This window comes from Podarcis raffonei, chromosome 1, assembly GCF_027172205.1.
Source record: "Podarcis raffonei isolate rPodRaf1 chromosome 1, rPodRaf1.pri, whole genome shotgun sequence".
NCBI lineage: Eukaryota > Metazoa > Chordata > Lepidosauria > Squamata > Lacertidae > Podarcis > Podarcis raffonei.
In genome coordinates, this window is record NC_070602.1 from 76,369,878 (window position 1) to 76,397,121 (window position 27,244).

Genomic DNA, 27,244 nt, shown 5'->3' on the forward strand with positions numbered 1-27,244 from the left:
ACAAGTGAGGTGTGTGACATATAGCATCAGAGCAAGTTTCCCATAGATACTAACAGTACAGTAAACTATCAGCAAATGCCACAAATACCCTTTGCATTTTGGATATTAATAGGAAAATTATGGGACAGGTGAAACACCCACACCGCAACTGCTGGAGATTTGCCTGTCATGCAATACAGTATTTTAAGACTGGGTAAAATTCTTTGATAGTACAACAGGGTATCTCACAGGGAACAGGAAAAAACACACACAAATAATGAGAATCCACACCCTTCTGCAGAAATGCTGTGTGGAAGATTCTTAACCTTATAATTGCAATGCTCTGTAAGATTCCTGTTCCTAAATGAAGAAAGCTATGGAAATATCATGTGTCAGAGGGATTTTGCCAACACAAAAGGTTGCTATGACTGTGCTCTCTTCAGATGATCAATAAAATACAAATACACAAACCAAGCTCTCAAATCTCCTAAACTGTCATGCTCTATATCTGCCACTAGTAAGTCAGAGCCATCTTTAGGGCAAGTGATCACAGTCTTTCATAATCCTGATTGGCTCAATGCTACATAAAATTATCCTTGTTGCTAGTGGGGAATATCTACATGTTTGTTTGTTTTGAGAATGGAATATGCCCATGCATTGCACATGACCCCCTTTTAATTGCAGAATGAATGCTGGTTCCCTGTATGTCTACAAGGCACAGAGGAATGACAGTAGAGCCAGGGTAGATAAAACACTGTCTGGAAAGCCCAAGTATAATGGCTCTACTTGCACAGAAGACTAAGGCAAATTATGGCTTAGCATGAATAAGCAAGCATGCTAGTACCAATTTAGAAAATGGTGGCCATTGTATTCCTTTCCTGGTCCTGCTGCTGCCATGCTACAGAGAACTAAGTCATGGTCTGGCTTAGTGTTACATGTGAACGAGAGCTTGTGGTTTGTCTCCCGCAAAGATAACATGAGTATCAACCACAAGCAAATCTTGTTTAGTCAATGACCACTTAACCTTTCTGTGGGGAAGCAGTTATGGCCTGGTGCAGATGCTGAGGAAGTGTGGTGGGGTGGGGTTGACCCACGCGGCCAGCCATTGATGCCCAATGCCTATGCCAAAGCCCAATGCCTATACATACACAATGCCTATGCCGAAGCTTACTTACCGTACATCAATAATCAATAAAGTTGTGGCTGTTTTCAGCTCCAAAATGCTATCATATCATTCACGCTGGTGTTACACATCCAGAATCCTTAGCCCTCCCAGTAAACCCTAGCCCGATGTGATGTGGTCCACAAGCCACAAGCCCACAGTTGCACATAATGCTAAGTCAAACCATGCCTTAGCTCACACTATAGCATGCCATAGTTTGGCTCAGTGCTTTTTTTCTAAAAAAAAAAGTTTAAAGGGGCTGCACAAGTAAGACAGGTCCATCCCAAAGGATTAGCGAAGCTGTGGGTACGCTCATTTTGACTCAAGAAAATCACCATTTTATAGTTCAAATCCAGAAAAATAAATACAGTAAATGGAGAAAAGTACAAAGATTCACAAAATGTTTAGGGGTATGCATACCCCTGCTTCCCCCCAGGAAAAAAGCACTGGTTTGGCTTAGTATTGCATACAAACCAGACCAATGTCAGTACAGTGTATGGGAGACTTAAAAGGACGTTAATCATCTGGTGCAAACTGGTTGCTTGATCTCAGGGGACAGAGGTCACCTGAAAAATACCAACTGTGTGTTGATGATGGGGTCATACTACCAGTATTGTAGGGCATATAACTACAGACTCATAAGAAGGTAAGTACTGCCAAGTTGGTGGAGGGACATGATCCTTCTACATGAAGTTTATCTCCCAGGGAGGCTCACCTGGTGCCATCATTACATATCTTTAGGCACCAGGTGAAAACGTTTCTCTTCAACCAGGTGTTCAGTTGATTAAACATTCTATGGCCTTTTAAATGTGTTTGTTGGAGGGGGCTAACTGGTTTTTTTTTTTGTTTTATTATGTATTTTGTGTGCTTATTTTGTATTTTTATGCCGTGAACTGCCCTGTGATCTTTGGATGTAATATGAACTATGCTTTGAGTTATACCTGATCTTATTAAATCAAAAATACTTGATGATGATGATGATGATGATGATGATGATGATAAGCCATATGAACGTTCTTCCTTTTTAACATTTTACCAATTTTATTTATTTATATTAAATATAATAAATAACAATGAATTTATCAGAATTTGTATAGTGCTAACCTGTAAAAAATTCTAAACTGTTTACATATACATATTAACATTATTGATAGAAGTCAGAAATTAAAAAACAGTTGGCCTAATTCCTCCCATCTAAATAAAATCAGCAGTTAAATAAATATACATTATACAAATAAAATTACATCCTTATGCCTTACCAACTCCTTTCCAGCAACTCCCTAAAACTGAACGCCAGATAAGAAGTCCGATCAGCACTACAACCTAAATTGGTGTTGATCTCCATAATCCATAATGCAACTTCCTAGCTATTTATTTCTGACCTCATTCATGTGTATTATCATTCACATAATTTAGGCTCTAATTCACAACCAGACACACCACACTCTACTAATGCATACTGAAAACTGAACTATCCATCTCTAGCAACTTCTCTTGCTGAAAACTGCCTTGGAAGTAGTGCTAATTTTATCAGGCTTCTGGACAGATGAGAGCGGCTTGGAATCTCTATAAATTCCAGTAGCTAGATTCCCCCCCAAACAATTGGCGGCTGGAAACTTTCCCTAAGAACTAGGAACATAGGTGAACTCAAATTCAAGCACAGCAAGTGGCCAGAATGTGTATATCTAAAACTTTAGCCAACACATAGGACTTTAAAAGCTCTGTCAGCTTTAACGTGCAATGAAAGAGCCCTTAAAAAGTTGAATTTGGTTGAGGGTGAGGAAATTAAACATTTTGCACAGTTCAGACCATGTCATCATTGTATTTACAGCATTATGGTGCTAGAGAGAGCCACCAGAACCCAAGACAACACTACATACACTGTACCTGGTTGGGGCTGCACAAGTAAGACAGGTCCATCCCAAAGGATTAGCGAAGCTGTGGGTACGCTCATCTCGGCTTGCTGCTTGTTCCCCTCCTGCCTTACATACCACAGCTCCCTTGCTCAGCCTTGCAGTGTCTGAGTGGAGTCCTGATTCATGATTTCAGGCTCCAGCAGGAATGTAGCAATTGAAAACTCGGAACTATTTTTACCCTTGACCAGCCGCAGCCTCTCTGTTCTATAAAGACTTCTAAAGAAAAAACCATTCCCAGCTAGTTCAGGATGTGCTTTAGGGATCTATGGTTCTCTGGCATTTGCTGTAGCTTTTTAAACTGCACAGTTGCTAACAGGAAAAAGTGAGCTTACACACTGCTATTATTGACAACAATCAAAAAGTCAGGCTATTGATCCATGGTATGTGTGTGTGTATAATTTATTTCTTACTTTTCACTGTAAACATTTTAGGGACAGTTCCTCCAAAACAAGGAGCTTAATTTCATATGCACACAATATTTCTTTTAAGAATTTGATTTTATCCCCCAACTGATATAAAAAAGAAAAAGGAAGAAGTGGAGGAGGAGCAGGAAAGAAATCTCTTTGCAGACATGAAAATTATGAAATATTAAGTTGCAAGAAACAGGGGTAAAGGAACCTTAAGTCTGCAAACCATGGCACAGTTCAATTGTAGACCTCATTCTAATAAGCCAGGTCTTTTTTGCACTGAGAATGACCCTTGTGCCCATCCAAATACTATTTATGGAAGGACAAACTGGGCACTTTCCCAGGAGAAAGCATCCCACCCCCCACCCCCAAAGCTCAGTCCAGCAGCAGGAAGGAACACTATGGAAACTTATGTGCAGCCTGCACCACCATACAGCTCATTCACATTAAATCACAATTTGCTTCAATGTGATGTGTAAATTGGGCTACTATATTATGACATGTGAGAAAAGGAAGGAGGAAAGGGAACGCATGGGCACAATGTTCCTTCATGATTTAATAGACCATAATTTATTAAACCCAGATCATTGTGCCTGAAGTGGACTGTTCTGTTTGGGATACCTGATGCTCATGCACCTCATTCATCATAAACAGGTTGGTGGACTCGAAGAAACAGACCAAAAACAGTGGACCCTCTGGATACGAATTTAATTCGTTCCAGGGGTCTGTAAGTACCCTGAAAAATCCGCAAATAGAGGCGTCACTTCTGCACACACGCGTGGTGCAATAGAGCGCTTCTGCACATGCAGAAGAATACACTTCCGGGTTTGCCGCGTTCGCAACCCGAAAGCTACATTACCTGAAGGTAACGTAACCCGAGGGTCCACTGTACACAAGCTCCAGAATGTCCTAATAACAGGAAACGTCACAATAAACATGAATCATGCTTTGGTGATGGATAAAAATAAAAAGGACAATCACATGGTGGAATAGCAATCCAGCGGAGGCAGCAACACCTGCCCAGAGGACTCCCAGGGAGAGGAAAGGAGACTGAGGGAACACTCCCCAAGGGAGGGTGTTCAAAAAAGGGTGAGAGGCTAACAGCTCTGCAGGCAAGGGGTGCCATAGCTGGGCTCCTGAGCCCCACAGGGGTGCCGCAGAAATAATGTAGTTGATCAAGGGAGACATGGACTCAAAAAGGTTGAAAACCTGTGTTCTAACCAATCAAGGGAGATCTTCCACTATTAGGAGACAAGACACCTTAGCCAATCATCCAGGGCCATTAGCGTAACAGATGAATATTCAGAAGCTTTCTGTGTATAATACCAAGTAACATAACATGAATAACTGTAGATAATATCATATCTACTGAATAGGAAGCTGCAATCCCTCAAATAAGACACACCCACAAAATGCAGAAGGGATGAAACAAAACTATCTCCCCAGAAAGCACTGTAGCTCCTAAAAGGCCAATATAATGAATTCTTATCAGCAGATACACACATTCTATGCAGCAGATTCGGTTACAATCCTAAAGTCACAACAGAAGCCCATGATTTCTGCTGCACAGAGGAATTGAACTTGACAGCAGTAGCACGAAAAACAACTGCTGAGTTCTACAGAATGCCATAGACCTGGGGCTGCTTCAAAGACTATTTTCCTCCATGGGTGTATATTAAGTTATGTTTGATGCTAAATACTTAGAGAAATGATAAATACTCATGGGATCTTGGTATGAACAAGTCCATTAAACATCTGTTGAATCCAAGCTCTAAACTGCACTCCTCTGTGAATGTCTTCAGTTATTAAAACAAAATGGTGCCAACTACATTTCTATTGTTTCATAAGCACTTCTATTTCTGTTATAATCAAACAATTTCTAATATATCACTGTCTTAATAAAAAGAAAAGGGGCAGAACTGAAGCAACAACAGACACTAAGTTTAAAAAACAACAAGTTCCTCAATAAGCAAGTCTATTTTTCTTACCATCACTTCTTGTTTCTGAAATGAGGAGTTCATTTATATTTTGGTGATGCATGTGTAGGAAACTAAATGTGCATAATCTTTTATCCATGGAGCATGCCCCCTAAACTCACATTCTATCTCAATCACTAGAATAGTAGTAGTAGTAGTAGTAGTAGTAGTAGTAGTAGTAGTAGTAATAAAATAAAACAAAATAAAACAAAATAAAACAAAATAAAATAATAATAATTTGTTTGTACCCCACCCATCTGACCAGGTTGCCCCAGAGTCACTCTGGGCAGCTTCAACAGCCAAATCAAGTCTGAGAACAGAATAGGAAGTGTCCATTCCCTAGGTTCCAGTATTCCAGGTGAGATAAGGATTTTGGACTTGGCCAAATCCAGACACCACCACCCCCGCCCCCCGCAATGATAAGAGAAGCAACAAGGGAATACACAGTAAGCTGGAACAGCCAATGTATAGCTAATGTATGGCAATATTGAACCAATCACATTATGACTGATGAGGGGTAAGGATGGAGTTATTGGGAAAGTGGCTGCCAGTGCTACAATATCGGCAGTGTTATTTTAAGTGGGTTTTTGTCTGCTCCTGCAGTCACATTAACTGCAGCGTTGCAGCGTGCAACACTGACTCCTGGTATTTTACCTTTAAATAGGCATGATATAATAAAAGGCTAACTGAGGCTGTACTCCTTAAGCATGCTTATTAGGAAGCAAGCCACATTAAATTTATTTTTAAGTAAGGATGTTTAGGTTAGTGCTGTTAAGAATATTTAACCATAGCTATCCTTGCTCCCTCAGGAGTATATGCAAGGGGATGGGGGAGCAAACAGAGCAGATTCCAAAGCAGCAAGTTCATTCCACGTCCTCCAGTTAATTGTTTTCTAATCTCCTTTTGCACACACATCCCAATGCAAACAGAGAGCTCCTCACATAAGGTACCTGTTCTTCATTTTCTCATAGGAAGGCAGCCTCAGACCCCGTGCTCCCGACCCACCAGCCCAATTCCCTAGTGCTCAAGGATTAAGTGCAGTTTTACAATATTTGCAACCATATTCTTGGTTTGAAAACACCTTATTTGTTGAACAAAGAATAGCAGGTGCAAATCCTGGACAAAATTATCTCCAAATATCATCCAAATATATCCTCTAAGGTACTGAATGCTGTATCCCCAACGAAGCGGAAATTAGAATCCATGTCCAATATGTGTTTTTGCTGCACGAATAAAAACAAGGATAAGCAAAACCTCAGTTTGTACCTGCAACTTCAAAGTCCATTTCCCAGTGGGAATTTATTCTATTGATCACAGCAGCCCTTGTCCTTGCTGTAACCTGTTGTTTCCATCATTCCCAGCAAATTACCAATGGCTATGGATATCTGAGAGACACACAGAAACAGAAATTGCAAATGTTCACCACAACTCCAAACAGCCCTGCATGATTGAAGATTACAACTCATGGTATGTGTGTGTGTTTTCAATCCACAACGTATTTCCTGCTATTGAACATCTGAGCTGGCAGTGTCCCAAGTAATTTTGTTTCAGAAGTAAACATTCAATAACACTAAATGCCAGAAAGCGAGCACCAAACATTCAGTATAAAAACTTCATCTTGGGAAATTCAAAATGCTTACATCGCATAATGCTAATGTTGGATCATTCTGTATCAAATCGAAAACACTGTAACATCCAATACTAACTGGAGTTTTTTGTTGTTGTTGTTTAGTCGTTTAGTCGTGTCCGACTCTTCGTGACCCCATGGACCAGAGCACGCCAGGCACCTCTGTCCTCCACTACCTCCCGCAGTTTGGCCAGACTCATGTTTGTGGCTTCGAGAACACTATCCAACCATCTCATCCTCTGTCGCCCCCTTCTCCTTGTGCCCTCCATCTTTCCCAGCATCAGTGTCTTCTCCAGGGAGTCTTCTCTTCTCATGAGGTGGCCAAAGTACTGGAGCCTCAGCTTCACGATCTGTCCTTCCAGTGAGCACTCAGGGCTGATTTCCTTAAGAATGGATGCGTTTGATCTTCTTGCAGTCCATGGGACTCTCAAGAGTCTTCTCCAGCACCATAATTCAAAAGCATCAATTCTTCGGCGATCAGCCTTCTTTATGGTCCAGCTCTCACTTCCATACATCACTACTGGGAAAACCATGGCTTTAACTATACGGACCTTTGTTGGCAAGGTGACGTCTCTACTTCTCAAGATGCTGTCTAGGCCTGTCATTGCCCTTCTCCCAAGAAGCAGGCGTCTTTTAATTTCGTGGCTGCTGTCACCATCTGCAGTGATCATGGAGCCCAAGAAAGTAAAATCTCTCACTGCCTCCATTTCTTCCCTTTCTATTTGCCAGGAGGTGATGGGACCAGTGGCCATGATCTTCGTTTTTTTGATGTTGAGCCTCAGACCATATTTTGCGCTCTCCTCTTTCACCCTCATTAAAAGGTTCTTTAATTCCTCCTCACTTTCTGCCATCAAGGTTGTGTCATCTGCATATCTGAGGTTGTTGATATTTCTTCCGGCAATCTTAATTCCAGCTTGGGATTCATCCAGCTCAGCCTTTCGCATGATGTATTCTGCGTATAAATTAAATAAGCAGGGAGACAAAATACAGCCTTGTCGTACGCCTATGTAAAACTGGAGTTTTACATAGACATATATCCCCTCTCTTCCCTCATGGTTTGGCCTGATCTGCTCTTATCAACTCAACAAGATAGGTTTCATATAGCAAGAGGTAGATCTTTGCTGCCTAGTCCTCTTCCACTTAAACGATTTACTTATTCTGTGGCCTTCAATTTGGAACAGATGTTTGCCAACACTGGTAAGAGGCAATCCAGGGGCCCACTCCGGCTACCTTGCACAGCCTTCCGCCCCAAAGACTATTATTTATGCACCTAGGATGCTTTCTCCCAAACATGAAGGGCTCCTCCAGCCACCAATTGATCAGCAAAGACATTATCACATTTTGCAGGTGGGATTCAATGGCATACTGGCAAATTCAGACTAAACAACCAAAGCAGATTTGGAGCGCTTGTGCAGCCCTCCAAGGCATCCAGATTTGTCCTTTTAAAATGAAATATGATTTTTTTATCACACAAGGTTGTTGTAAAGATAAATGTGATGGTGTAAAATTTCCAGTGTATATGAATGATGCACTGAACACTCCAAAGCCCCAGTGGAATGTCAAATATTATTTTCAATTTCAAAAAGAGGTTTTGCTACTAGCCTTTATATACTCTTCTTTATTTCTAGGATAGTTACTTTTCAGCTTGGCATATTGTCTACCTCTGTTAATGTGCACACACCAATATTCTCAATACGTATTTGGCCAAATAGACTCTCAGATCCTTCAAGTGTCACTATTTTTTGGGGACAGTCCCAGATTTACAGAAGCAATAATGGTTTCTGATTTGATCCCAGAATGCTCCACTTTTCCTTAGGATGTCGCTATTTTCACTGGAGAAAATTTGGAGGGTGTGGCAGGATATCTCTATTTCAACAGAGAAATGTTGGACGGTATGGAGTTATGCGACCCCCGAGCCAAGGAGATAAGTAACTATACAAACTTTAGAAAACATCTGAAGGCAGCCCTGCACAAGGAAGTTTTTAAATGTTTAATAGTGTGTGTGTGTGTGTGTGTGTGTGTGTGTGTGTGTTGGGAGCCAGTGGCTGGGGCAACCCAGTTAGATGGGTGGGGTAATAATAAAGGTTCAATTTTGTGTTTGTTTGTTTTTTGTCTTCCCGTTGTGCAGTGTGCCATGCCACCTGCTCAGAAATGAATCACTCCTATCAGTCTTCTATAAGGAGTAAATCACAAGGATCCCTCCCTAATCCTCCCCTCCTGAGAATCCCTCATCTACCGCTAGTGTGAAGTGGAAATTTATTTCTGTCTGTAGTTTGGGTAGTTAAAATGGCAGCAGCCACAGACTCCACCAAGGAGAATAAATAAATCATACTATGGTAGCTTTTGAAGGAAATACTCTCCTACATCCTCCTCTATTAATGTGTAAATTCCCAGCTGGAATCCTTAGTTGATAAACTGGTAAGAACAGGATGGTTGCTGTGCGCATTCTCACTCTCTCCTCACTACACTGTAATAAAAAATGCTTCACATTTTAACTTCGCTAAATAGAGCTGTAGTGAAGGCTGCAGCAAAAGCAAGCGAGCAAAAGTAAAACAAATCACCTTTACTTCAACAGACCTTTTAATTGAATTTTGAGCAGTGTGCTTAAAAACAAAGCTTTTTGACTCGTGCATGTAAGCTGTATCATGCATCTTCCTTATTACAGTGGTTACCATTCAATTGATAAATAATTCTGAACAAACCTGCAAATTTAACGGAGCCAGAAGGTAGGGATATAAACTAATAAAACATGGCAGCTTAGGGCTGATAAATACTTTCATATCTGCAATTGTTTGCTGTGCTTTCTCTCTTCTTTTGAATATAAACAGCCTGCAATGAATGCAGTAGGCTTAAAGATTAAAAAGAAGCACTCAACCTTTAGTTTAGCAAATTTTGGATTACCCTTTTCTTCAAAATGAGGAAAAAAACACCAGACTTTTGATATGAGATATAGATAAGGCAATCAACAAAGGTTGCTTTGGAATTGCAACTTTTTACAGTGAATCCTTGTCAAATCATTGCATTCTGTTCATCCTCCTCTAGTTTTTCCAGGCCTGATTTGTGATAGGATTTTTGCTTTTTAAAAACAGGTTGTTTTTAGAGTAACTATTCCTTCAAATGTAAAGCTTCCTGATTACAGTATGGGTTCTTCCAATTTTACTGGTTTCCTACTCAGTGCAGCTGGAAGATCAGTGATGAATTGCCCCTTATTTAATCACCCAGTGTTCCCCAAAGATTGGGTATTACATTACTAGTTTCTTTTCATTATTTATTTCCCCTTTTTATTTACCATTATGGTGAAATAGTGCTATTTCACTATAATGAAAGGAAAAGGGGAAATGGAAATGAAGCAGCAATTTAACAAACATGCATATAAACACACAAAGGGAACAAAAGACGATTTAATATGCAGGGGCGGAATTGAATTTTCGCTCTTTCAATAATTCTGACTGTGCAAACATTCCAGCCTGCCAGATGGAATCATCTCCCAACACACACACACACACTCTACAATTTCTGGGGACATGCAGGAGAGGAGAGTGGAGAAAGCTCCATTACACAAGCAGAAGTTCTTGCCCAGGTCTTCAGCTGATGAGGGTAGTTAGGAGAATCTTGCCAAGGCAATTATGGGGCAATTCAGCCTTCATCCATCAACCATGCTGCAGGAAAGCAACAACATGGGCATAGCCAGAACACAGGAAGCTTTCAATTAATAGTAGAAAGATCTCCCTGAAGCTGAGGCTCCAATACTTTGGCCACCTCATGAGAAGAGAAGACTCCCTGGAAAAGACCCTGATGCTGGGAAAGATTGAGGGCACAAGGAGAAGGGGATGACAGAGGACGAGATGGTTGGACAGTGTTCTCGAAGCTACCAGCATGAGTTTGACCAAACTGCTGGAGGCAGTGGAAGACAGGAGTGCCTGGCGTGCTCTGGTTCATGGGGTCACGAAGAGTCGGACACGACTAAACGACTAAACAAGAAGAAGAAGAAGAAGAAGAAGAAGAAGAAGAAGAAGAAGAAGAAGAAAGATCTCAGTTGTGAGTAGACATTATAGAAAGATCTTGGTTGTATGGCAGGCATTGTTGGGTAATGTAACACTTGTGCTTGTGTGTAACTTCCATTTTAATTCCATTGTTTTGCTCATGTCCTTCATGTAGGCTTCCCACAGGCACCTGGTTGGCTATTGTGAGAACAGGATGCTGAACTAGATGAGACATTGGCCTGAGCCAGCAGGCTCTTCCTACATTCTTATGTAATGTTCACTTCCAAACAATTGTGAAAAATCCATGTTTCAACAGCAATAAGGGCTCTATGTGTGGAAGCAACCAAAGTTAATTCATTTAAGAACTTGAGTGTAGCCATTTTGAAAATATGCTTAGGGACTATCCATAAAGTATGTCACACTTTAAGGTCTTTTGTTTAACTACTCCCTTGCCTATTTTAAACCAGTAATAAATACTTACTTTCTTGCCACTTTTCTATACCGGTTCCACTCTCTTGAATACATGACATACTTTATGGGTGGTCCCTTAAGTAACCTGCTGGGTATGTGCCAGAATTATTAATTTTCAAAGTAAATGATATTTGTATCTCCAGTCTACACTTAAAGGATATATGCTCTTAAACAATAGGTCTTGCTGCAAAGGAAAAACCATCTCTAGATACCAATGCAAGAACCATGTCAATAAATAAGAAGGAAAAGGGGTAGATTAAAAAGAAATGAAATGAAGGAATTTGTGGGGGAACCATGTGCCCCAGCTGAAATCACACTAGTCAAAAGGACCTGTATTTTAAATTCAGAAATAAAGTTCTTGCATAATGGAATCCTGTGCATTTTTAACCTGGAAATAAACCCCACTAAATTCAAAAGGATACTCCTAAGTAGGTGTGCACAGGATCGCCACCACAATGTTACTTCACTTAGCTTTACAAATACCGCTTGATGTCCAGTGCCATCATTATTTCTTATGATGGTTTGTTTCAAATTTCTTACACAGGGTGTAATTGCTCAATAAATGAACTAAATTAACTGGTACACAGCTGGGTAGATATAGGCAAAATGATACCAGCCATACAAGTGCAGCATCACTATACAGTTGGCAGCAATCTCTACACAATTGTTATAGGAGGCTGGTGAGGATCCTAGAGAATTTGGTGCAGGCTCTCCTCCATGTACTAAGAGCCAAAAGGAAAGAGGAATCTTCAGTTGTCATGTTGCTTATGCATCCTTTAAAAGATACTCTACAGCAGTCTTTGCCAAGCCAGTGCATTCCCAACTGTTTAGGCTACACAGCTCTCAAACCCTGGCTGGGTCTGATGGGACTTGTAGTCCAAAACATCTGGAGAGCACCAGGTTGGGAAAGGCTACTTTACAGAGAAAACACGTTTACTAAGCATCTGAAAATGCTTTGTTCGGGTCATCAGGCAATTCTCAGCAGTCCCAGAAGTGCATCTTTCCTTTCTCTGTAGCTAACTAAACTCTTTGAATTACAGCCAGACTTTGTAATATCAGTTCTGAGTCCTCAAGGGCTTGCCCAGAATAAGGTATGTGGTGGTTATTTTTAATATGTGTAAAAAGAAGGAATGGCCAAAATAGGACTATATTACACAAGAGCTTTATTTGCACTGGTTCTTCCTTTGATTTTTAGGCATGATTCAATGTGCCTGGCTTAGAAGCCTATCATTATAATATCTCAGATATCGATGAAACATGCTGTTCTACCAGTATGTGAATGCAGACCATGAAACACATGCAGATAAGTTTTAATGGTAGTGATTTCCCCTTATCAAGCCTTTAAGCATCTTTTGGAAGCAGCACAGAATCATTTTTATTTGCATGGGGTTTTTTGGCCAGGTTTAAATTGACAGGGTAGAGGGACATTATTCTATCCATTATATTTTATATGTCTGGTGTTATAAATATGTTCAGTTGCACACTGTACTTGTGTGTAGAAGAGATCACCACAACAATCAATTCGAATCAAGTTCTCTTCCTCAGGCAGGCTGCAACGCCTGACCAAAACTGTAGGATGGGGACCACAGAATAGCACACAACTAAGGATTGTCCCATCTATGGAATAAGTAAAAACTTTCCATCTTGTGCTCTTTCACTTTTTAAGTCTCCCCAGTCAAGGCTCTATATTAACCTCTTACAACACTCGTATCTCGTACATCAAATAAACTCAATGCATTGGAAAATTGTAAAGTCACAATCATTTCGGCCAACAACATTATATACTTGACAGTTCCATTTTTATTACACTTTTGGCAGTGTGGAAAGCTTTTTACTCCCCATTTAACAGCTATTTTCACAGAAGCTGCCACAGCTATTAATATTATAGCAGTAGACCTGGCTCGGTTTTAATCAGGGTCTCAAACTAGCTGAAATATTGGTTTACTGCAGAAAACATTTTAATGGTTCCATTTTGTTCCAGCTGGGAGATTGTGAACAAATTACAAGAGTTAATTTACCTGTTTGTACCATCATCATCATCATCATCATCATCATTATTTTTTGAATCACACCATTTCACCAAGAAATATACAATAATTTGCCCCTCCTGATATTTTAGAAGTCAGATTTAAAAAAATAAAAAATAAACACAATGTTTCATTATATATTGCTTAAATTCTTTTTTAAAAGATGTTTGCATGTTATTAATGTCCTCAGTTCCATGAGCTACATGAGCTTGTGAACAGTGACATTGACCTGGATCTAGAGTACCCCTTCCACTGGTGGAAGAATCAACATTTCAGTAGAGGCTGCAGCTCACAGAATGGGCAAGTATTTGCATCAATCCCGCCACAGCTTCCTGTCCAGTTCCTACCCTTTTCTCCAACCTCTAGGATATATTTATGAGTGGGAATTGGTGGGAAATTGTTCTCTCTTCACAAGACCCACTTGCATGAGCAGATGTCTCTGTTATTAGAACTCTGTTAATCGGATCCAACCCAACAATTTTAATTAAGAAGTGATTATGCAGTGACTGTTTAATAGCTTGAATTTAGAAGACCATGAGCTTCAGGTGGTTAAAAGCCAGTTTGGTATGGTGAGGGAAGGAGTTTTAAGGGACAGGATATGGAACTGGGCAATGGAAAGCTGATGATTGGAATAAAGGAGTGGGAAACAACCTGAAATAAAAGTAACGAGATATCAACGACACAGAGTGTTGGGTTTTGACATGGAATATCTATTTTCAAGTCGCTTACTTAGCCATAGAGCTTACTGGGTGACTTTGAGCAAAGTCACTCCCAGGTTAACCTCCTTCAGTAGGCTACTGTGAAGATAAAAATCAAATAAGCATCCATATAATATCCTACCTAAGGGCACTGAAATAGGACAGGAAAAAAAACTAAACAATTCATCTGAGCTATGGGACATCAAATTTGTCAAAGCAATATTTCACTTACAAAGAATGCACAGTGAACGAACAATGAACAATCTCATGTATTTACGCTTTATGTGATCTCCATATGGAATGCTTACTCTACAAAGGGTTTAAAGTCACTTTCTAAGTCTCTCAAAATAATTTATTGCCCATCTGAAATAAAAAAAAGGGCAATGACCATGTTTGCATATAACACTCAGTGGAACCATAGCTTAGTGCAAACATGTAAGTGTGCCAGCTCCTAGAGAGGGGACTGCGGTCACTTTGACCCCCCTCCAGTGAGATAAGTGACAATTTGACTTACTGTGTAATCTGAACCCAGGCTCATAGTTTGTCTTCTCTGGACAAAACACAAGCGGTAAGCCATATAACAAACTTTGACTACAACTTGTATCTAAAGCAAGACAGGCCATGACACGGGGGTCAGATGGCAAGCTAAGTCAAACCATGGCTCAGTTCATAGCAGTGTAGCAGCAGCAGAACCAGAGGACCAAATCTGCCAGTCTTCTCTTCAGGAGCCACTCGTGTTTGCACTAAATCATGGTTTTGCTTATCATTGTACGCAAGCATCTTGCCCAACCATGGTTTGTGCTATTCACCTGATTTCTTTTTCCATCTCATGGCAAACCAGTCACAGTGGCTTCAAGTTGTACAGCTATAGCCACAATGATGGTTTGTCAGTTCAGACATTGCAGTAAACCATAAAAGGGACGCGGGTGCTGCTGTGGGTTAAACCACAGAGTCTAGGACTTGCCGATGAGAAGGTCGGTGGTTTGAATCCCTGTGATGGGGTGAGCTCCCATTGCTCGGTCCCTGCTCCTGCCAACCTAGCAGTTCGAAAGCACGTCAAAGTGCAAGTAGATTAATAGGTACAGCTCCGGCGGGAAGGTAAACGGCGTTTCCGTGCGCTGCTCTGGTTCGCCAGAAGCAGCTTAGTCATGCTGGCCACATGACCCAGAAGCTGTACGCCGGCTCCCTTGGCCAATAAAGCAAGATAAGCACCACAACCCCAAAGTCAGCCATGACTGGACCTAATGGTCAGGGGTCCCTTTACCTTTACCTTTAACTATAGTTTGCCATTATGTCTGAGCTGGCAAGGACTGCAGATTTGTGACACCCTCTGGAGACATGAAAATTTCAGTGTAGCACATTCAAGTTTCTGCACATTGATTTGGTGGTTATTAGGAAAGACACATCCACTCATGCCTTCAGTCTCAAATATGCTGTGTAACAAATACCTCCAGATGACTTCAGATACAAGTGGAAACTAGAAGGATAAATAAGACTCCCAAAGCAAATTGAAAGGGAAGAGCCCTAAAAGACTATGTGACATGCAACATTTATCTTAACCACAAAAAGCTTATAGTGGGAGACAAGGAATCTCATCTTTGTTTTCATTTTGCCTGCAAACTTTCTCTGCTGATGGTTCTCTAACCAATCTTTGGTAAAATCCCTTCCCCTGTTTTTCTTCAACAAGAGTTATTTTCCCTCCAATACTGCTCTAGTGCATGGATGGCTAACCCAAATATTTCTGAAAGTTATCAGTTTACACAGATCACTCAGACTGTAAAAAAATGGAACCTGGGAAGTTGGGTAATCAAATGACACCACATGCTTACATGCAGGGGGCAGACTATGTTCAGAGTATAAAGGGGCAAGCTTTTCAACCTGCTCTGCCACATATCCTGCCTGGGACCTTAGAAGTGCTTAACTCCAGCTCTATCAGACATTGTTGTCTTAACATTCTGAAAGCTACAGTTTACTGGTTGAATCTGTATTTTTTCCTAACCTTTGTGCTCTGTCTTGGGGGCTTTTTTGGTGGCATAAAAATGTCTTTATTATTATTATTTTATTTATGATTTTCAGTTTTATACATTTCAATAATTTCAGAATCATTTTAACATTTCAAAACTTTACTTCCTTCCCCCTCTTTCTGCAGTTCCTTAAATTTATTTTTTTATATTTTCTGCATATTCCATTTTAACATAATTTACTCATTTATTCATCTACTTTATATACTCTTATAAAACTGCAGGTTATTACAATAATCCTGCCAATGTTCTTATGTTTACAGTTTATTTGTAAATATTCAATAAACCATTTCCATAATTTTATTAAAGTTGGTTGTCTTGATTTCTTATTTTTCCGGTAAGTTTCGCCATTTCTGGCATAAAAATAAAGTCTAACAAACTAACTAACTGAAATACACTTATTAACACAGAACAACCTACAATGCAGGTTAACATGAGCCTATTAATCTGAAATGGAATTTGTGTTTCTTCCTCACTGACCAGCCACATAAAAGTTCATTTCTCTTGTCTGCTAGGATTGTGCAGATCCGGAGAAACTGGGCTGTGTTTGTGCTTTGGACTTGTTTCCACTATCCATCTTTTTAAAGCCTTGGATTGCATGAGAGGATAAAACAGACGGTAAATCCACACATGCACTGATATGTGCTTCAAGCTTTTCATCCTGCAGCAGTAGGTTGGCAGCAATAATATTTGATTTCTGAAATGTAACTCTGATTTTTATATATGGTTTAACAAAATGCACAGAAACATCACTTTGGCTTCACTAGAGTGTGATGTGAAACCACAGTTTGTGAATCACAATTTGTCAGTTCAGATGGGCTTGACATTTTTTAAAAATTGTTTTTGTTAAAGATTTTCTTGGGTTACAGAAGTACACATATTGTCTCTATTTTCAGATCATAAAGTCCTTTCTACGGATCAGTTATATTCGATGTGAGACTTTAATGTTGTATATAGTATAACGGTGGAGAGAGAAAGCAGGGAAAGAGAAAAGGGGGAAGTAGTAAACTTACATTATTGTGGGTAGGTTCTCTTTCTATTCATTTCTTAGTTTTCATTGGCATTGAACGAGGTTGGGGGGGCCCAGGGAGGTGGGCTTGACATCTGAATTGACAAGCCACAGAGTTCTCAGAGCAGTTTCCAGTGGAAGATCGAAGCAAGATGACCAATTAGAACATTTTTTTAAGCATCCTTGGCTAGCTTGCCCCCGCATAATCACAGGACGTTAGATTTCATAACCATCCTGCTACTGCTTACACATGACAACTTATTAACAGGATGAAAGAGAAGGGAGTCTTGCCAGAGGTGCTTCTGCTCTTTCAGCTCACTTGGAACTCTGGTTTAAATGTTCAGAGGCTGAAATAAGATTCAACTGTTGCTACCCTCAGGATAATCTATCCCAACAATACATGTTCTAAAGCACTTTGTTAATAAAATATATTTTCTAAGTTGTTAATAAGACATTACTAATGTATTAAAACACAGCACACCTCAACATTTCTTACAGGTGTAACACATTCAGTCATGTTAAACTAACAATAATCCACAATAATCCACATTTCTTCCTTCAAAGTTTTGTAAAAAGCAGAAAAAGAAACAATTTCACAAGGTAACTCTAGGGAAAAGAGCATCAGTAATAGATAAAAGATTATACTTATCATGCCAGCACCAGCACAATGAAAAGAGACTATACCATCTATTGGCTGTGGTAGTCTGCTAACTTTCATCCATCTCTTTTTTTGATGCTAAATACATTCATTCATCATCATCATTCTGAATCTGATTGTGAGCATCTCTGTCTCTCACAGATACACAAAAGCACATCATCCAAAAGAATTGCAGTCAGCCTGTTAACTTCCTAGTGCATGAATACTGGAGGGACATTCTCAATTATTATTTTTAAATTGCCCTCACAGTACAGTAGAACAATAGGCATATTTCCCTGTTGATTCCATTTCTTTAAACTATTTTTCTTGTGGAATAGAACCTTTGTATATTGTGCTGTGTTTTTCTTGCTTGTTATAGTTTCCCAAATATTGAGTCATTGATTAATTTTTAATTACTTAGCACAGAGAGAAAGTCACAACCAAGAAAGAAAACTCAAGCTCTCAAAACATTGAACAGGGAGGAGTCTTTGTAAACCTTTACTCTTGTAAAAGTTTGGGGTTATAAATTCACCCACCTCACCAGTCTGCAGTGATGATAAACAAATCAAAGACACTATGGATAGACACTACAAAACTGGATTTTGATGTGCCCCCTGCTACTGGGGGGGGGGGACAGAAAGTGAAAATTGTGTGTTTAGATTCTACTGACTGCACTTAAGACAAAGACAATGGTGTGATTCACACATAACACCCAGCTATGGTTTGTTTACCAAACCATGAGCTGCCCCACCTGACCAAATTCAAATAAACAATGGGCTGTTTCTCCAAAATTTGGTTTGTCTTCTAGTTGTTTTTGACTCATGCCTTTGTAGCTTGGTGAGCATCTAGGACAGGATGGTCAAGCCACATGATTATGCAAGGGTACTGGGTTCACAAAGAATGTTACATCACAGTAAAAACAATGGCTTCAGATCATAGTTTATTTGTTGTTGTTTAGTCGTTTAGTCGTGTCCGACTCTTCATGACCCCATGGACCAGAGCACGCCAGGCACTCCTGTCTTCCACTGCCTCCCGCAGTTTGGTCAAACTCATGCTGGTAGCTTCGAGAACGCAATCCAACCATCTTGTCCTCTGTCATCCCCTTCTCCTTGTGCCCTCCATCTTTCCCAACATCAGGTTATTTTCCAGGGAGTCTTCTCTTCTCATGAGGTGGCCAAAGTATTGGAGTCTCAGCTTCAGGATCTGTCCTTCCAGTGAGCACTCAGGGCTGATTTCTTTAAGAATGGATAGGTTTGATCTTCTTGCAGTCCATGGGACTCTCAAGAGTCTCCTCCAGCACCATAATTTAAAAGCATAAATTCTTTGGCGATCATACATCACTACTGAGAAAACCATAGTTTAACTATACGGACCTATGGTTTTTTGTTTATTGGCTTTTGTTTTTTGTTTTTTTGTTTATTTTGTTTATTGTTTTTTGTTTATTGGTCATAGTTTATTGGCTGCAAACAAACCATATTTAAGCTTCTGGGCATGATCTGTACAGTATTCTAAGTCATGGTTTAATAAATGGTAGCTAAATTAACCATTGCTTAGCATTATGTGCAAATCTGTACACATTCCCTTATCATGCAGCTTTAGCCTCCATATTAATCATAAAATTCTGTACGGAAATTGTTAATTTATGTAAAGCAATTGAAAAACAACTAGAGGTTAAATTTATTTCACAAACAGGAAGTAAGGCTTTTCAGGTATAAGATTTTGGAACATGTAAGGACATGATTGTAGCTAAGCAGCCTTTAATGAAGACTACTGGTTCCAAAAGGTCAACGTTTTTGGTGAACAGATTCAGACAATCACAATTTCCTGCAGTTTACCCATGTGTATAATAGATGAAATATATAGTTTTATGAGTTTGAGGCTGTCAGATTTCCCTGTGTCATGAGTTTCAGATTCCCGTTATGTGTTTCTGGGTGCCAAACACTGAGCCTCTAGATCTAGCAAGGGTTAAAATATAAGCCTGGTAAATGAGCCATTAAGAGAGAACAAAGGGAAAGGTGATGAGCCATTAAGAAAACAAAGCAAGTCTTTAAGTAAGTAAAGGAGAAGGGACAGGGCCCCTCCTCCTGCTCTGAGATAGAAGAGCAAAAGCCAGAGTTGAGAGTTGAGAATTTGCTGCTATGTGAGCTACAAGCTGGCTGCAAAAAGCTGCAGGCTGGAAAAGGCAGAGAGAAAGTCATGGCTGATTTCTGCTTAAATCCAAGGCTGTACCTACAGGAGAAACAAGACCCTCTTGGAGTGTTAGCACTGTGAAGTCCTCCATCATAAACTCAGGTTGTATATATGTGTAAATAAGCCATATATTGGCCACTGTGCTTCATTCCAATTCTATTAATGTTTAATTGACATTTTAAAACCTTCCCCCCCCCCATGTTTTAGCTGTTCATATTTTATCTGCAAGCTGCCTTGAGTCCCTGTTAGGGGAGAAGGTGAGGTGTAAATAAACATATAATAATAATATCCTCCTTGGATAATAATATCCTCATTTAGACATTCTCAAAAAGGCATGGGAGCTACTCACAAAAAAGCAGCTCCACACACAACAGGGAGAATGTCTAAGCAGATTTTTCAGACATGCAGCAAGAAGCATCATTCATATAAATTGGGACGTGAGCACTGATGCCCTCATATAGGAATGACAAATGCAAAATTTGTTTCTGAAGTCATCATATGTATATTCTGCTAATGGGCTTTCATTCTTTATTAGAGTTGCAGCTTGCAGCACATGTCAGCAAGAAGAATGACCTCAGAGGTGTTTCTTTCTGCTTAGAGAGATAAATGAGTCGCTTCTTCAGGAGGACAATGTTTGTTAACCACCCATCCAAGACACTATGAATTGTGTGTGCAATTCATGATTAATTGCCTTTGCGTGTGCTTATCATGACACAGCACTAACTTAAAATAATAGATCTGACAGGCAATTTTGCTAAATCACTGAGCCCTTTTCTTTTGAAGGCCCTAGCCTCTAGTTCGGCCAAGCCTTTTCAGTTATGCCCTCCTTGATATCTAACTGATTTTGCAAAATGCTGTTAATCCTGGTACACATTACACATAGGATGGGAAAACTTTCTTTTCAGGTAAGATGAGTCAGATTTCCATCATCCTTCATGTATACATCCTCTTTAATGGAGGTAAAATAACGAATGGTGAATTTAAAAATTCTATCATGTGACATATTCTCAATAGGAGTTGGTTTATGAATTGTGTGAATAAAGAAATTCCTAATTTACCTAGCTATGTCGTTTCCTTTCAAGGAAAATGTGGGATTACAGTGCAAACTGTTAAGATACCTTTTCCATTATTAGACCTGCTTTATACATACTTCAGGATTGCCTCTTAAAGCTCCCATATTGATCCCAGTATGTGCAAAGTTTTCTCTTCTTCAGTACAGCAACCACACAAAAGGCCAGGCCTTCAAAGGAATTATCTTGTACAACATAGCTAACCTTGATGCCAGACAGAGGCACTCATGAGGCTGATGTGAGAGCAGCCATGGAAGTAGTAGCAATGGGCTTAGTGAGGTAACAGACAACCAATCAATTAATGTAACTAAAAGTGATATGAAGATAGATTTAGCATAGTAAGGCAAAACTTCCAAAGCAGATGTTAAATGTTGTTTCACTGGTCATATGCAAAAAAAATTAGCATAATGGCATCAGCACGCAGCCAGCTGTTATGTGGCCCCACACCTTGGCAACTGACCCTGAAAGGAGTTTTCCCTCAAAAGGAAAGAAGGTTGTAATCTATAATTTGTCTGATGCATCTAAAAATATCCACTGGTATCAGGTTCCTGGGAGAGGGATAGTCTCCAGTATCTTCACTATGCTAACCATTCTGAAAATTGCTTGATGTACCAAAAAGGTCACAACCAGTCCTAAATTAATAGATCTGCATGCCAAAAGTAAAAAACAAAACAAAAACTGCAATTATTAAAAACTATGACTACTGCATACATAATTCCTAAAGATTGCTATAAATAAATATCATAATACAAAGGGCATGGAAAAATGTGAGACTGCTTCCTGCTATTACCAAGTTTAAATCTAATGCAAATAAGTACTCGTGGACACTAGTAAACGTAAAGGACCCCTGGACAGTTAAGTCCAGTCAAAGGCGACTATGGGGTGCAGCGCTCATCCTGCTTCAAGCCAAGGGAGTCGGTGTTTGTCCATAGACAGCCTTCTGGGTCACTGGCCAGCATGACTAAACCGCTTCTGGCACAACAGGACGCAGTGCCAAGTGCCAAGTACCAGAATGCACAGAAACGCTGTTTATCATCCTTCTACAGCAGTACAGTGGTACCTTGGTTTATGAACTTAATCCGTTCCGGAAGTCCGTTCTTAAACCAAAGGGTTCGTAAACCAAGGCGTGCTTTCCCATAGCAGCGGGGGACTCAATTTACAAATGGAACACACTCAACAGGAAGCGCAACACATTCTTATTCCAAGGCAAAGTTCACAAACCAAAACACCTACTTCTGGGTTTGGAGCGTTCTTAATCCAAGTTGTTCATAAACTAAGCTGTTCTTAAACCAAGGTACCACTGTACCTATTTATCTTCTCACGCTGGTATGCTTTCAAATTGCTAGGTTGGCAGGAGCTGGGACAGAACAATGGAAGATCACACCGTCACACAGATTTGAACTGCTGATCTTCTGATTGGCAAGACCAAGAGGTTCAGTGGTTTAGACCATGCAAAGACCACTTACCACTTTAGGGACAGTGGTGGTTATGGTCCAGCTCAGCCACGGGGAGCCGGGGATCTGTCATTTGTGTGGCCAGTTGATGTCATCATTGGTCTTGGCCAGTCACAGGGGCTCACAAGATTTTCCAGTATAAATGTCATCTGCTCTTGGAATGGGCAGAGCAGTTGGCAATCAATGGTTACTGGGCATCTATGGGCCAGGAAGGAATTTGCCTGCAGACAAATTGGGCCTATCTGGGGGTTCTGCTTTTTGTCATAACTTTTGTGGGAGAAAGGCATTGGGTTGGATCCATAGTCTAAGTTCAGGGGGGTGGGGTTGACAGCTACCCCCACCCCCCTAATTGGAACTGGAATTCAGGATATTCCAGTAAAGGAGACCAGAGGGAGTTCTGTCCAATGGTCCAGAAAGGAGCCATTGGGCCACAGAATACCCTGATGCTCTCATATCAGGATCACTTCATTTGATCTGCGTCACAGGGAGATTCCTGAAGCCTGAAGGAGTAAGCAGACAGGCTGGTTGATTTAGGATACATATCCAATATCTATGCCAAACCCTACTTACATCTACAATCAATAAAGCTGTGGCCAATCTTAATCCCAGTTTATTGTCTTGTCATCATTTCTTCTATTACAAATCACCCACTCACATCACCGGGTGGCATACATGGGGAGATAAAGAACTACTTACGTCACCCTTGAGCTTCTTGGAGGAAAAGTGGGATATAAATGAAATAAATATACAAATAAATAAATAATGTTGACTCTGGTTCTCAATAAAACATTTTTAGAAATGTTGTAGCTGGCAGGGAAGAAGGTGTGTGGAAACAGGCGCTTATCTGGCTACAGAAATGGTTTCTGAAATAAGGTGTGTCTGTTAAACGCACACGGATTGCTACTACCGTCTCTATCCCAACTTTTTTTTATTAAAAGAATACATTTTTCTATGAAGCCATTGTAAGTTTACCTTTAGGAACTAGATCTTCTATTGAAAAATGATTTTTAAAGATGAATATTCAGAAGGCCTTCTCAAACACAGAGTGGAGACAATAGATTCAGAACAATACAGAACTCTCAAAGGAAGAGGGGAGCAGAGGAAAATTTTGTACACCTTGCAAGCTCTTGATGAATCACACATCTGTTGCAGAGAGAAGGGAGTCAGATGGTATTGTTCTTATGTGATATGAACTCGAAAGGAAGAAGTGGGTCTGCTTGTGAAGATGAGGCTCTCTTTGGAAGCACATGATTACCAATATTGCTACTTTCCTCAGAGACAGTCAGAAGGGCTAGAGAAGTAAATAGAATTCTTTATTGGAGTTCCTTTGTAAACATGCAGCGTTTGCCTTAACTGACAGCAATAATCTGGATGTGAGCATTAATGTTAGGGAAATGAACAAGTGACATCTGAGAATGGGGAGACTTAGAAATGCTCTGACACACTGTAGGGAAGAGGGGGAAATCTACTAACCTTGTCACCAATGTAAGAACATGAGAGGGAGGATGTAACTGGAAATGCTGTCAATGGAATACCAGAGCCCCTCCAGCTATGGGTTACGGCATGATGCTGTCACAGGAACACTAGGAAAACTCTTAAATATTCAGGCTTAATCCACATTCATGCACAAGCTGAAGAATATTATAACAGGGGAATGGAGGGGGGTTTCAGATTAGAATTCTGTGTCAGGCTGTGTAAAAGCAATCCATTTTTTTTTTTAGCCCCTATATAGTGTGACTGATCACCACCTCAATCCTCTTTCACTCCCTTTATCAAAATGTTGCTAGAGCTACACTGAACTATGATTATAGCATTACTGCACCTTTGCACATCAGGGCATCACAATACCATGCTACATTGTGTGCTGAATGGGATCGGCCAGTACTGCACAGCCAATAACGTTTATGGAAATCAAAGTCAAGAAGCCATCAGCAATAGCAGCAGGAACAGAGCCAGCAGCAATTGTGACAGCAGCAGCAGAAGCAGAGGCAACATGCTCAGTAGCTCAGTGCTTTATACTGCATGCAATCCTGTAAAAATGAAAGAAGAAATCTAGGAGGAAGAACTGAAAAGCATGGCAGACTCTGAACCAGCAGAATACAGAAGTGAGGAAGACACGGCAAATCTAGTTTCAATACAGGCATGAGAACTTTGGGGAATGGGTCACTTTTCTTTCAGAAAACTAATTTGGCCAAAATACAAACTGAGTTAAATTCATAACACAGTTCTAAATCGGCATCTTAAAATAAGCTTCCTCAGAAATGGCAGGAAGGCCATTTAGTTTTTGATCACCAGAAGAAATGCTTTCTGTCGATTTAAATGTTGCAACATTTAGTTCCTATTTTCATCCTACACATCTCTCATTTATGAAGAGCCTATATAGCACAGTTGCTGTAGTTTTAAAAACAATACCCTAATTTCTCCCAACTTTCCATGATCCAGGGGGTCATAATTCTGATCATCTACCAGACCTTCCGCACCTGAAGATAAATAGTGGGAGGTGCCCATATCGCACAGGAGTGATCTATTCTCCCCTCTCAGTAGGCTTAAACATAGCATGCATTTCTATTGTTGCCTTGTTATAAAGGAAGGGGAATGAGCTGCATCAGGGTCTGAGGGGAATTGGGAGGGGGAGAAGGAGGGACAGAAGAACAAGCCCTTAAGGGGGAGGCATGGATCTGTCTCTGCAGGAGCTTTTCTTTCCACACCATCCATATGGAAATGGAAGATAAGGGTTGGTACACACCCAGGAGCCACAGAGCGCATTGTGCTCCAAGCACGTGCCCAGCAGCAGTGTATGCACAGCTAATTCCCATTAAAGCTAATAAGACCCAAGCACTCACGACAAGAGAACAGAGCTGATGTGCTTTCCTATGAAGTTTCAGGAGAGGGAGGCACTTGTCATTTAATTTTCCTCTGACACCTTTCAGGACAATTTGCTGCCACAGAGAAAATGAAATGTAAGAGAAATGCCAATTAGCTGAAACCATTCAGATTTTAACATCATTCAACAAGCTCTCGGCAGCAGCTCTGTGAACTGATGCCTCAGCTGGCCCTAACAAATAAGCCTGGCCGAACCCATTATTAGGAATCTGCAATACCAACTGGCAGCATGAGCCAAGCGAAAACCAGGAGAACCAAAAGGAAAAGAAGGAAGAAAAGTGCCCCACAAATAAAAGAGGACAAGGGGGGAAAGTTTGAGACTGGCTGGAAAGGATCAATAGCATATGTTCTCCCACTGGCGATGCACAGCAAGCATTCTCCTCTCAGGGAGGAACACATACTTCAGCTACCAGAAAGGGATGGAATTGCTCCCAGCTGGGGTAGCTGCATGTGACATTCACAGCAATTTCAGACTGCACTGTGTGTGATACTTGATGGGTGACATCAGCAGCACACCAGTCTCACCCTTCGGTAACCCTGTGTACTTTTCCAGCCAGAATTTCATCTATCAAAATTCCATCCATCTGTCATGGATGCTCTAGTCGAGATTCCTGAATTGCAGGGGGTTGGACTAGATAGCACTTGGGACCCCTTCCAATGCTACAATTATATGATTCTATGAATACATCTGTGATGTGTGCATGGATGAGAGGAGCTAGGCAGAGCGGACCAGACGGCGGCAAGGAGTTAAAATCCATATGTGGTGTAAACTGGCCATATCAGCCAGTCAGTTTCATTGCCTTCATCTGTAAAAAGAGCAGAGCACCGCCTGCTGCAAAAGCACCACCACAAAGCGCACAGATGATGGTGCCGTCTGGGCAGGGCTTTGGGGCAGAGTCCAAGGCTGCACTCAGCAAAACAGGGAGGGCCCCTAAGCCAAGCGGGGCTGACTTGCCACAGTTCGAAGACACGCTACCATACACGTGGGCCCCAAGAGACTATCAAGCCCGGAGTCTAAAATTACCTAACTGTACCACTGATCACAGAGCACTTTATAAAAAGATGCACATTTGCATTTTAAATCCCAGGCTATTCAAATAAAAGCAGATAGCTGGAGAAATTTTAAGTAGCCACTTAGAAGCATTACAGCATCCTACTCAGACTCCATTAGCAAATGTTGGGAGTTATTCAAGGGCATCATTCCTTGCTTCAAAAAGCTTAGTCTCTGAAAAGCCATCTGGAAGCCCATTGTAGAGCACAGTGGGAGATGCAGAGGACAGCAATAACTTGGAGCTTCCCAGACAACGGCAAAGCTATATTAATGTGCTATGTTCTGCTTCTGTAGATAAAGGTTCTTTAATGGAATGGATGCAGAGGTGGTCTCTGATTCAGGGAGATATTCCTAGCATTCCAAAACAATGCCATTCACCACAGAAAATTCATCAGGGTGAATGTCGGCCCCATTATAAAAGTATTATGTATTAAAATCTTCCCAAACGCTCCACGAAAGACAATGCAATATAGGATAATAATAAAAAATCCATCACGACTGCTAAGTAACTAGTCCCATTGTTAAACAAATCTCCTAATGTTCAGCCAAATTTACCATCCTGTAACTTAAGCCCTTTATCTCTTGTTCTGCCTTCTGGGACAGAAGAGAACAAGTCTTTGCCATCTTGTGTAGGGTACTATCATGTTCTCCCTCAGTCTTCTCTTCCTTCAACCTTTCCTCAT

At 40.6% G+C, this 27,244-nt stretch overlaps 1 protein-coding gene across 10 annotated transcripts in view; it reads right to left on the bottom strand.

The window, feature by feature from the left end:
* TSPAN4 (tetraspanin 4) overlaps positions 1-27,244 on the bottom strand; it is a 502,529-nt gene that overhangs the window by 247,665 nt on the left and 227,620 nt on the right. The window contains exon 1 of one of the 10 annotated variants that reach the window (XM_053394635.1): positions 3,029-3,145. The exons of the other annotated variants lie outside the window; for them this stretch is intronic. Coding sequence (XP_053250610.1) covers positions 3,029-3,095 — 67 coding nt within the window. The 5' untranslated portion in view covers positions 3,096-3,145. Of the gene's footprint in view, positions 1-3,028; positions 3,146-27,244 lie in introns of those variants that run through there. 10 annotated transcript variants of the gene reach the window in all.